The sequence below is a fragment of the Maniola jurtina genome, chromosome 4 (genome assembly GCF_905333055.1).
Source record: "Maniola jurtina chromosome 4, ilManJurt1.1, whole genome shotgun sequence".
Classification (NCBI taxonomy): domain Eukaryota; kingdom Metazoa; phylum Arthropoda; class Insecta; order Lepidoptera; family Nymphalidae; genus Maniola; species Maniola jurtina.
In genome coordinates, this window is record NC_060032.1 from 13,277,666 (window position 1) to 13,291,320 (window position 13,655).

The window sequence follows — 13,655 nt, forward strand, 5'->3', positions numbered from 1 at the left end:
TCCCACGTCCGTGTTTAGGAGTTCAATCCATTACAATCGTCGGACAATAGACCGACACAGCACGAGGAAGTTTGCCTTGAGAACACTGAATGGTTTTTGTATTCTGTATATGCGAAGAAACCGAGTTGTAAACATTTGAGCATGAGAACTTTTTCAGAAGGTAGGTATTATAATTTATAACTTAAAGTAGGTATGTAATTACATAACAAAAATGATATTATACAGTCAGGCAAAGCTCATGCAAATGTAAGTATGTATTTTAAAAAGTGACGACAAAATCTTACGCTTGTGTGAGTGATTCATACCTACGCGTAACGGGTGTATCCCACAGCCCACTGAACACCATAACAATATCTCTGACTACATAGAGATTGTTATGGGGTTTACACACCTCTTAACACCATCAAACGGCAGCCCGTTACCAGAGTGTTACATGTAAGTTGTCAAATTAGCAACATTACTTACATAATTATATCTTAAGATTATCAATATAGATAAGAGCTTAATGTGGCTAGTCTCTATTAAACTAAAATGACTGGTCAAAATGTATTCCTATCCCTTTCATAATACTCCGTGCGGAAAAGGATAGGTACTAGTTAACTTTATGAAGGATATTAACTTAAGAAGTAAATAGGTGCTTGAGTAGAGAGGCCTATCAAATGAACTACATATTAATTTACTTAAACAGTGGCTTTCTGTTGATGTTGTTTTTAAGTAACAGTATATTCTTTATTACGCACATAAGTAATTAAGTAATGTGAAATAAAATAATTAACATTCCGTTCTAAATGACCGTTCTACGTATAATGAGGTTGTAATTTGTGTCTTGTGCCACATTATCGGCGGCCGCCATTTACAAATAGTTTTTTTTAATATTTAAAAATCGAACGCGACCGTTGAGGGATGACGGTTGCAGCTGCGTTCAGGAATCCGATGAGAAATCGCGCGTCTTGAATAATTTATTGTGCGTCAACGTTCGCACCTTCTTGAGTTCACACCAAAAGATATCATAACGATAATATAGGTGCGAGATTGTTGCTTTTACGATGTTTAAATACGTGTTTAAAAAACATAAAACTAAGTACCTACTACGTCTACATTAACATGCGAATATCTATTAAGTTTGTAAGTATTTAAGACTAGTATAATTTATTAACAAATATGTACATAAATATAACCATCGCAGCCATTGTGTAATATATTGTTAAAAATAACCTTTTTTTTTAAATATTCTTATTAAGTAAACCAAGCACAACTAGATTTGCAATTAATAAGACAATACCCATGATTTATTTATTTTAAATTAATTAATTGCGTAGTAAACTGAACAAGTAAGTAGATCTATATATTATGGCAGTTTTATAGACTGCAAAATTAGAGTCATTTATAGATGTACCTATTAACTTTTAAATAATTCTAATCATAATAATAATTAATTATCTTCAAGTAGAGCCGGAATCAATCTAATAAACGTGACTGGAAAACCTACACACAAAACCTTGGTGTAAAAGTCGTTACAATATTTTATTTACCACCAAAAGTCACGATCTTACTTGAATACATTCTAAACACAAAACAACGTTACTTAAGAAAATAAAGTTTTATGGGTTTAGTTATAAAATTCAATTTAATTACAATAGTTATTTACCTAACTAATTTTCTAATCAAGAATTCTAAAACTTTTATACAGTGCGATTGCGAACAAATCGAGAAAAACGCAAGCTCATTTTAACCCATGCCTACTATCCATGATAGCCCATTCTACATAACAGCTTATATGCGAAAGTGTGTGTGTTTAGTAACCTTAAGGCGCGTCCGTTTTGATGGAACTTGGTACTTACAGAGATATGGGCTAGTTTTTATTTCGGAAAATCAAAGAGTTCCCACGGGATGTTTGGCCGACTTCCAAGAAGGTTCGACCCATCTCAATTCGACCCATTTAAAAAACCTAAGTCCACGTGTGAAGGCGTGGGTGAAGTCTCTCCTATGGCCCAGCCATCCCCCGATCACTGACCAGTTGCCTCGTTGCTTCACCAAAGTAATAATTCAACAGTTACCAACTGCCTAGCCACGGATACTCGTACCTATCTAACGGCCGAAATTAATACCTAATTAATCAATCTATCTGTTATCTGTCGATAACTTACAACAACGTCGTGATTTGTGTCAATTGCGTCTTTTTAGACAAATAACAACGTTGCCAAGTAACATCGATAGATTACAGATATAATTCATTTCGGCAGTACTGCATACACGACATCAAACGATTCGCAGGGAGCCGCTGGATCGTGTGGACGTAAGTCCTAACTAGAGCCCTATGTGCAGCAGTGGAAGTCTATCGGTTGATAATGATAATGTATACGCGCTATAATACCTTCTTATAATCCTACTTTACCATAGACATTGTTTACTATATTAACTATCATCACTTATTCATTCAGATTAATCGTCGATCAATGTTTTTAGCCGAAGATTTTGTCGGAGCGTGTAAAAGCGGCCCACGAAACCGGTTCGCGTATAGCAATAACAAATCCATGATAAACGCTGGCATGCAAGGAATGCAGACCTGCAGCTTGTATAGATACATATAGCCTGATAAACAGACAATGCGACTGCCTTCTGATGGAATAACCTTTGTTTTGTTTTTTTTTTCGTTTCAACGCTCGCGCCGATACGGGCACGCTTTTGTCTTTGAAATCCGAAAAGGTTTCAACGGCAGCTATAAGTTTTTAATCACGTTATGTATTACCTGGCAGATACAGATTAAAAATAAGTAAATTCTCGATAGATACATAACTTACCAACCAGTGAAAGTGAAACTGTGAATGCAAATTAATAAGTAGAAGCGTTTATGTAAAAACTGATACATATTTGATTATTTTTTTCAATAATTCATTGAAAATTACCACATACTGTGGTAACTGTATAGTGGTGTGGTACCAGGTAACTTTGTTGCAGCATAAAAGTCTGACTCAAAAATCTACGGCTTTATCTTTTTTTTTTTTTGTAAGTAGGTACCCTTTGGACCACCTAATTTCACTAACTAAACACCACGTATACGTAAAACTTTAAACGGTATCCTATAAACCTCCTTCTATTAAAGCCACCAGTGCTATCAATGTTACCCGTCTTTCCATCAATGGAAGGGTTGCGACTGTGGTTGCGATTATAAAACGTATTTTTAATCCCCAACCCAAAAAGAGGAGTGTTATAAGTTTGACGTGTGTATCTGTGTATCTGTCTGTGGCATCGTAGATAAACTAATGAACCTATTTTAATTTAGTTTTTTTGTTTGAAAGGTGGCTTGATCAAGAGCGTTCTTAGCAATAATCCAAGAAAATCGGTTCAGCAGTTTGTCCGGGGTGTTATAAATTTTTAATTTACAATTGTTGTCGTTTGAATATAAACAATCATGTTCAAAGGCTTTTTATTATCTAGTTCGTTAATTTTTATTCGGGCTAATAAATAACGACAATGTACAAGAACGAGACAAGCACATTGACTTACCTAATCTGAACCGCCTCGACATTGAAACACGAGTCTACACCCACACACATCGCCATCCAGTTTACGCACTATGCCGCATTTTTACCGCCTTCGGCATTTTGAATATCGAACGATTCGAACTTCGAAGCATTTTTATTTTTAATCTGCTATATTTTTTTTTTATTATCGTTTAGAAACGCGAGCGAGCTAAGGCATACCGCTCAAGTCACTAAAGCAGTGTTGTACTAAACATAGTAAAGCTCTACATGAATCATTTGATCTATTATTATGCGTGGCAAGTGACCGCATGTCAAGAGCAAGACCAAGGACCGCATGTGTGTGCGTGGTTATACCGCATACGTTGCGTTCGTTCATAAATACTCGTCCTTATATTATCACTTTAAGACCAATTAAAGATAGCAGGAATTTGTACCTTAAGCGACGCTATTAAGACCGTTTATGTTTTTATTAGAACTCTCGAGACAAGATTTATTTGTACTATGCGGTAATACCAATGACTTTCTAAGCAAGGACATCGCACTGGCGCGCATAACAAGGGACCAAGTAAGTGTGCTTATACTCGGTGTAAGCACACTTTCTTCATTAGTCGCATGTTGACTGCAAAGCTGTCAAGACGCCTAAATGCGCGATCAAAAAGTGCCGAAATAATACGTTAACGACGCAGAAAAGAGATGCTGTGACTTACCACCGGTAAGTTAATTTTATTTACGTAAGATAACATGCGAAAAAGTGTAAAATACTTAGTAAAACCATTGAAAACACTAGAAATGTCTAAAATTATTTACAATGTTCCCATTCCTTTCTCTCACGCACATCGGAAAGAGACAGATGGAAGGGCGCGTCACGAATGTCGGAAAAACAAAACTGTGGAGTAGCTTTTTTTTTGTTCAATGTAAAATCTATTGGCCATTATTGTATCACATTTATTTTATTACTAGCTGTGCCCGCGACTTCGTTCGCGTGGAATAGCTCTCAGCGCGCTTTATATAGCCACGGACGCTCAGGCGCGAGGCGTGTATCTGTACGTTAAAAATGTTCGCCGTGATTCTTTAAATTGACATAACTTTTTTATTTATGAACCGATTGACATGAAATAAACATTAAATGTTAAGTGAAACTTACTACAATATATTAGTGACAACCGTATTCAAATCGAATAGGCCGTTTCTGATATTAGCGTGCACAAACACACAGACAAACAAACAAACAGACAAAAAAAATAATTAATTACAATTTCGGGTTCGGCATCGATATAATAACAACCCCTGCTACTTTTTTTTTATATATTTCCATTGTACAGACAACACTTTTCTACAATTTTATTATATGTATAGATAGATCTTTTGACGACCTCCGGTGCGCAGTGGTAGCGCGGTGGATTTGTATGATAAGGGTCCCGGGTTCGATTCCCGGCTGGGCCGATTGAGATTTTCTTAATTGGTTTAGGTCGGCTGGTTAGGCCATCTTGATTCAAGGCCCATCTTGAATCCGCCATTTTGGTTTTATTTTTCAGCTCCCTGTCAATTGGATGAAGTTCTGAGTGACATTTGTTCGAGCACCCCCCACCTATCTTCAATGCCCTGGCCGTGCTCCTCACCGAAATCCTCAATCATCAGCTCTATCCATATTTTTCCTCCGAATCATTTTTTGTCCTCTACACGAAACCATCGGTAAAAAAAACATACAAAATTTTACAGAAGAGGTGATTAAATGAGTCAGTCAGTCAGTCAGTCAGTGAATCAGCACGAGCAGAATAGTATAATAGTTATATAGTATAGATATAGTATAATAGTTTCATATTTACAAAAACGAAAAATCTCTCAAAGAAATAACAAAAATTAATAGTGCTACACTACTCCATTCCATTTTTTGTTCAGTTTGCTTCTAAAATCACCTTATTCAGCTTCGAGTGCAATAATCGATTTACATTGCGGCTTAATCACTGAGGTTAGTTTACAGGACTTGAATGTTAGCGGGAATGTATAAATGGAGCAGTTGAAGCTACATAAGGTGAATTTAGAAACGTGTGCCATGTTTGGGCTCTTGTGTTGTATGCCACGATGTGTCCATGCTTAGAAAGTCATTGGGTAATACCATAATAAGCACCTTACTTAACGTCGCTTTAGATTATTGCGGTAATAATAAGCGTAAATATTTGTATTACGTGGTCAAATATTTTGTTAGAATAGCCTATTTAATCATTATTCATAAAGCCCGCCCTGCACTCGCATGCGATTGCGTAAAACAACGTGAAATGGTGGCTTTAGGGTACCTATTATTTTAGAAAACGATGACGACACCCTGCTTACAATCCATCAACATTTTTCTTATATTACTATATTTTGTAAAGAGAGGGCGTAATATACATAATATTATAGTCAATGCATTAGTACTACCTAATCTTTTATCCGGTTCCACACAGGTTGCGGTTCCAAACAAAATATGATTTAAGTATCCGGAACGTGTATAGTCGACACTGAAATGGACATAATATAGAAGTACCTACGCTGAAAGATGTGTCCCATACAAAATAACGGTTATTTTTTGTTCTGATTCGAAGCACCCCACCGATAGTACCGGAATTTAAAAAGGACACCTTATGTCAAAGATGGTTTTCATGTAGACACTATGACACAATATGTCCAATCGCTCACATGACACTCATTGCAGCTGCTGTCTGCATTCTGCACTAAAACGGTGAAAATCAAGTTGCTTTAAAAATTCAGTTTTTCATTTTCAACAGAAGTCAACATTAACAAGCTTAATTACAACTACTCATTTGATAGAACCGGTAGTATCATAAACGGTTCCGAATCGGTTGCCAGACCCGTATATTGTCCTAACCTTTAGTGAGGAAACCATTTGAATACAGCACTTCAATATCTGCAATAGGTACTAAGCATAATAAAACAGCTATTAGTATTCTATTATGGTTGCATTATATTATGTAAGCATAATCAACCATTATTATCTTAGTAGATAGGTATAGTATGCGTTCAACTCTGTATAGGTAGATATTACATAGTATGTACTTATAAATAGATTTATCTTTCATTTAAGTAAGTAATTTATTTAAAAAATGTGTAGGTACCTACTTAACAGAGCTCTCTCCGTCACTTACTCCATACAATCGTAGTTCCCATTTCATTTGAATATTAAGCAACCAAAGTCCATGAAATTTTGCAGACATAGTCTAGAAACTAATATCTGTGTCTGTGGTGTTTTAGATTTTTCTAAAAATATGTAGTTTTAAAGTTACAGGGGCTCAAAGATTTGTATTTTTCTTTAAAAAAAGGCCCAACTTTGTGCTCGTTTTTCTAGACAACGAAGCAATTTAATGAAATTTGGAAAAACCACAGACCTAGAAAATTTAATGAATATTATGTAGTAAAAAAATTATCGTTATATATTTTATATTGTTATAATTATGTGGGAACTACGAAAACCAGAAATTACACCCAGAAATCTTGAAAATTTCGTGCTGTCTCGATTTGTGCAAGCGGGGTGGTGAAGTGCGGGGGACGACACGTGAAACTGACAGAAACGGACAGTCTAAACACACGGGCCACATTTAGACTGCACCCGACTCCAAACTTGTCGATAGGTCTAACTAAATACATTTCAACTTGCGTTAGACGTATGCGTTACCTACTCAGACGTTGCCTGTAGATAAAAATATGTCTCATGTTTGCTGGCAATAGCGCATGCATCAAACCCTGCAAGTTGCAACTCTCTTGCAACCTATTCCTCACGCAATACGCACAGCTTTAATATTATAATTTTTGACAATGTATACTATATGTAATGCCATATCACAGGTCACTCTCTGATTTATTGCTAACAATTTACTTCCAAATGCAAAGAAATCTAAGTGTGTTGAATTCACACTGCCCAATACCAGGACCTTAAATGACATAAATTCATTGATAAATAATCATATGTTGAAAATAAAGGAGAACCCCGTGTTTCTCGGTATAACGTTAGATGCAAAGCTTCTATGGAACACCCACATATCAACACTTGATGGTAAACTCAGCTCTGCTGCTTACACTGTTAGAAAAATTCGACAGGTACTGACGTGGAAACTGCAAAAATTGTATATTTTGACTATTTTCACTGTATTATGTCTTACAGACTCTTGCTATGAGATAAAGCGGTAGATATTGAGAAAAAAATGTATTACAGAAAAGGACAGGACGTGCAATTTATAATTTAAAACCGCGCGCTGCCATACATTAAAAATATAAGGAAATAAGTACCTTATCTATTATCTTATAGTAGCTTCTAAACATATTTACAACTAGCTAATGCCCGCAGCTTCGCTCGCGTGGATTTAGGTTTTTAAAAATCCCGATCCTTTCATTTCCCAGAACAAAAGTTGCCTCTCCGTAATAGCCCGTCCCCGGGATGCAACTTGTTTCTGTATCACGTAAGAATATTTAAACGGATTATCCTTTTCAAATCCCGAGGGATCACCAGGATTTAGGAATGCAATTTCTTACAGCATCAGGGTTGAGGTCAACGACAAAGTGTTTACTTGGTATAGATACCTTCAATATCAATTAATAATTGACACTTTTTAAATCCCATTAGCTTTAGTAGTCAGGTCCCCTGCAACATCAGGATTGAGGAGTTGGAATCCAAATTTTTTATTGAACAATGTCGCAAACTTTCTTTATCGATTAAAAAAACTATCCAAAATTACGCAGTTAGGTTACCTGCCAAATTTCATGGTTTTGAGTCAACGGGAAGTACCCTAGAGGTTTTCTTGACACACTCGACAGACAGAGAGATAGACAACAAAGTGATCCTATAAGAGTTCCGTTTTTCATTTTGAGGTACGAAACCCTAGAAAACGTAGGAACGGCATTCCGAACCAGTGGTAAATTTTTCTGACCATCCAAAAACACTTTGAAGTTTACCTAAAAGTTTACAGGAATAAAAATTTATCATTGTATTCCATTCCATTTCATTCTATTCCATTCTGTTCAAAGATAAATAGATAATAAAAATATTTGTCACCGAAACAATAATTTACGATACATCGACCAATATCAATTTTACTGATGACAATCTGACTATTACCAAAGTGAACGACTACTATAATATCTATTATATACGACTAACATAATATGTATTATAAATTGTGTGCCGTTTGCATTCTCACTAGGTTCTCATTAAGTTTGTTTTATTTGGTTAAACTTTCTGGCATTTATATTGTTATGACGTTTAATTGGCAAACAGTCTGTTTATTGGCTGAAACTCAAAAATTCAGCCAATCACAACAAAGAAAATATTGTAATAATGATTGATGCAGCTTTCTGTAATTGAAAACAAAATATTTGACATTAACTTGAATGTGACAGTGTTTTCCGAATAGGGTTGCCAGAGGCCCCGTATTTTACTGGTTACCCCGTATGTCAGGATAGAGAAACCGGTAATTATGAAAATAAAATACGGGGCAAATAAAACTAAATATTTTTAGGGTTCCGTAACTCAAAAGTAAAAAAAACTCTTATAGGATCACTTCGTTGTCTATCAGTCTGTCTGTCTTTCCGTCTGTCCGTCTGTCCATTTGTCCTTCTATCCGTCTGTCATGTGTTCATGAACAAATATTAGTATTTTCAATTTTCAAAGTAAGATAACTACATATATCAAGTGGGTTATCATATGAAAGGGCTTTACCTGTTCATTCTAAAACAGATTTTTATTTATTTTTATGCATATTTTTTTTAATGCATAACAGTTTTTGATTTCTCGTGTAAAATGTCGAAAAAAATACCCGAATCGGAACCCTCGGTGCGTGAGTCTGACTCGCACTTGGCTGGCGAAACCGAACACTGACGTTATGTCCAGTAGAAAGAATATTTTCCTTTTGCGGCAATGCGTAGCCGAAACCCACTCGATATTGATCATGGTCGTAGCCAAGGCGGCGGGGCTTGGTTTGAGGATGTTAGCCTTTTTTTATACAAGTTAGCCCGTGACTTTAATCTTTTCTAGTGGTAAGTGATGATGCAGTCTAATTTCTTGGCCGTTAGGGCCATACTAACCATATAACTAGCCATGACCGAAGCCTCCCACCAGACCAGAAATTTAGAAATGGCGACTGCGCCTGGGAAGCCGTCAAAAACCTAAGCCTAAAATAATACTTACACTATTTCTTGCATTTGCTTACCAATTTTTTTTTGGAAATATATCAAACATTTCGCGCTCACTTCACTCGCGCTTTGAATTTGTATTACTTGGTGTAAGCCCCGCAATTTCGTTTGCATGAATTTAGAGTTTTAAAAATTCCGTGGGGGATTTTCCGGGCTAAAAAGTTTATGTCTGGGATGCAAGTTACCTCTGAATAGTAAGTACCAAAATTTTGGTAAAGAAGATGGGCCGTGAAAGGGTAACAAATAGATAGGCAAATAGATATACTGTCGTATTTGTAATATTAGTATGGATAGGGAGCTTTAAAAATAAAATCTTGCTATGGCTAAACTCGTTTCCCTTTCACTTTAATTCTTTCTGTAATTGAACCAAAAACACTTACGCTCACTGCGCTCGCGCTTTTTTATTGTTGTATTTTATTCTTATTATTCACTGTCAAATTGAAAGGCGAAATTCCACTAACCAGGTAATTAGCCCATAAAGTTGAGCGAATGTTTTTTTCCTCATGACAGGATTCAGTTCCGGCCCTGATAAAACCTCTCCCGAAATCGATTCCTGGCTACGGCCATAGTATTGATACTGTGAAGGTGGAATTACAAGTTAAATGTAAATTTAAGTTAAAATGCAAAGATTGTATGCATGAAATGTATAACATTTTGCTTTACAAAACTAGAGTTTTTAAAAGCTATTTAAATAAATAAATCTTTTATTTAAAATCACATTGCAAACACAGTTCACCAATCAAGACACGGCAACATACAGAGAAAAAATACAAAACTTACAAATAAACTGAAATATCTAAATAGGCTTTCCATGCATTTCAGAGAGAACCACCGCCTATTTCTTCAAATACTTCAAATTTTTAAATTTCTTCAAATCTAAACCCCGTATTTTTGATGGTGGTAGCCTGTAAATCAAAAAGAGGCAGGTGGCAACCCTACTTGCCACATGACATTACAGAATGAAAAATTGTTTTCATTACTCGGTAAGCCTACTGCCATAGTTTCACAGAAAGTGTGACGGTAGTTGTGACCTCTGATTGGTCGACTCTCTTTCACTATTTGCTAAAATTGATGATTGCAACAACAATTTTTTCTTTTTTGTAATCAAAAACAGAACACGGACGTCATACAGGTTGACTAATTGCAATCATTTCTGACCGGCTAACATTGTTCCGCTAGTGGCTCAAACTCACTGTCGCAGCAAGAACATGGTAAATTCAGCCAATCACAGCAATTAGAATTGGTTATCACAAATGCACCGATCTAGGAACCGAGAATACACGAACCAGGGCAGATAGAGATGAGAACAATAATATCATACGTAGGAAATCGACGGGGGATCGTTGACAATGATCCTCTTAATAATGTTTATTACCGTCTAAAAAATTCGTTTAGTTTGATAGGCTGATGTTCAACTAGAAATCAAATTCCGTTTATATGGAGAGAGCACCCAAAATACACTGCCCTTAAACGCATGACCCAGCATTTTTCCAAAGATAGTTAACTAATAGTATACTGTAGTACCTATAGTATACCTACCTGTAGATTACAAGCTCTGGATTCTGCGACCTTTATACGGAAACGGCGTTTCATCTCGATAGGTACCTACTATATATATATTATTTATAATATATTATTAAATGTTATTTAAATAAAATGGCAATAAAAAAATTAAGTAACTGATTACGAATAGGTAAGTAATAGTTAGATAACCAGCCCATACCAAATACCGACGCACCGGTAACGCATAACACTAAGTATAAATACCTACTTGAATAAATTTCCTCACTTCAAGAGTTTCTCTAGCTTCCTGATTTCTTTTCTTCATCGCAATCTTAATAGAAGCACGGGTATGAACTACTTGTAATGTATAATTATAATAATTAAATATATTTGTAATTATTACGCGACTATAACTATTATTATTTGATAACTTATTATAACCTTGGCACTATTTTTAAGTTATTAATAATTATGAAGTTTATGTTATAGTTATAAATACATATAACAAGTAGATAAATAAGTAATAACTTTGATATTTTTTATCGATCCAACATAAATGCACGCAATTTCCTATTGTTCTAACTCTACCACTACATTTCCACTTCCACTACATTTCACACTTCACCAAACGCGTTTTCAGTTTATACAAAGTTAAAATCCATATTTTGAACATAATTCACACGGGGTAAGCAATTACCATATTATTGTCCGTTTCATAAACAGTTTTTATATCAAACAACAACTAAGCAATTAGAACCACAAATAACGTTGCGTGATAATTACGACAGCACAATGTTATATTGCAGTTTACAAATCCATACATCGTATTTAATGTACCAACCCACTCAACAGTAGGTACATACTATACGAATGCACTTTCTCTGTGCACTGGACGGAACATGGGTGGGTTCGGATTTCTGAATAACATTAAAAGAGCATTAAGCTCAGTGCAATGCAACTCGCGTCATTAGTTCGAGCATTGATCCAGTCGCGTCATTAGTTCGTGTAATGATTTGGGTGTGTCACATCACTAGGAAATGATCGTGACGATAAGCAACCGTAGGTATTAATCTCAGATTAGTTGTTTTTTAATTAACCCCCTTCGACACCGGCAAATATACCGGCATATTTATCTAACAACTAATTCAATTTTCTCGGCTAAAATAATACTAAAATATAAACCCATGAGCAAAAAAATCAAAACTTAAGTTTTATTTATTATTTATCTATACTAATAAATAAAATTTGAGTGTCTGTCTGTAATTTCGATATAACTACCTCATATAAAGCTCATATGGTTATTTGAACGATACCATAACCGAATCACACGTTTTTTAAATTTTTGTCTGTGTCTGTCTGTCTGTTTGAAAAGGCTAATCTTCGGAACGGCTGAACCGATTTTGACGGGACTTTCACAGACAAGTAGAGGATTCATCAGGGTGTAACATAGGCTACTCTTTTAACCGACTTTCAAAAAAGGAGTTGTGTTTTTCTACCTATGTATACCGAAATCTCCGAGATTTCTGAACCGATTTGCGTAATTTTTTTTTTAATCGATAGAGGAACTTTGCGACATTGCCCTATAAAAAATTTAGATTCCAGCTCCTCAATCCTGATGCTGCAGGGGATCTGATCACCAAAGTGGATGGGATTTAGAAACTGTCGTCGGTTGTAAATTGATATTGAAGGTATTTACCAAGTAAAGATTTTGTCGCGCGGTACGGATAGACTACTTTTGTCCTGGGAACTCAAAAGTTCCCCCGACGACATAAGGCATAAGTAAATTGTAGGTAGTTTACATGTCAAATTCGTTATTTACTACATACTTAGTATTTTTCAGTACTACAATAGAGAATATTATAGCAATACGATAATCATTTCTTTTGTGTTGAATTAAGTAGGTATTTTCGATCCGTTTTTTCTCGGTTTCGGCTCGGCTGCTTCAGACATGTCTCCAGAACTACGGTAAATTGTATCGTGTGTACAAGGCAGGTATTTAATAAGGCTTATGGTACATTATTTTCTTTTTACTTTGGACGTGAGTGTAGGATTGCCTTAAAGATTCATTTGAAAAGAGAAATAGAAATTGCAAACAAATAACATGCAAAGAAAAATTATAATGATTTTATGCAAGGCTTGAAAATGTAAATTAGCTCTATCAAATCTCACTTTTCTGCACAATAAAATTAAATGGCACTTGTACTACTGATATCAGCTTAGTGTACATACACACAATAATACTGGAATCTGCATTATTACTTAATTAGAACGAAAAAAAATATACGTGTCGGTAGAGCATGGCAGACGATAAGTACATGTTTTCATCATGAGATCATACATTCCTTAAATGTTTTATATTATTCGCGTAAACTGGCCCGCCTACGCTTTTCTTAAATGGAAACAGTAATAAAACGTTTAAGTAACTAAGCTAGAGATAGAAACCTTTTTTGATTTGATTTATAAAAGATTTTGGGATATCTATTTGAA

At 35.4% G+C, this 13,655-nt stretch overlaps 1 protein-coding gene across 4 annotated transcripts in view; it reads right to left on the reverse strand.

Annotated features, from left to right (window-relative positions):
• Positions 1–13,655, reverse strand: part of LOC123881295 (proline-rich protein 36) — a 110,461-nt gene that overhangs the window by 82,484 nt on the left and 14,322 nt on the right. The window contains exon 1 of one of the 4 annotated variants that reach the window (XM_045929995.1): positions 3,508–3,706. The exons of the other annotated variants lie outside the window; for them this stretch is intronic. Within the exon in view, the coding sequence (XP_045785951.1) occupies positions 3,508–3,529 (22 nt within the window). The 5' untranslated portion in view covers positions 3,530–3,706. Of the gene's footprint in view, positions 1–3,507; positions 3,707–13,655 lie in introns of those variants that run through there. 4 annotated transcript variants of the gene reach the window in all.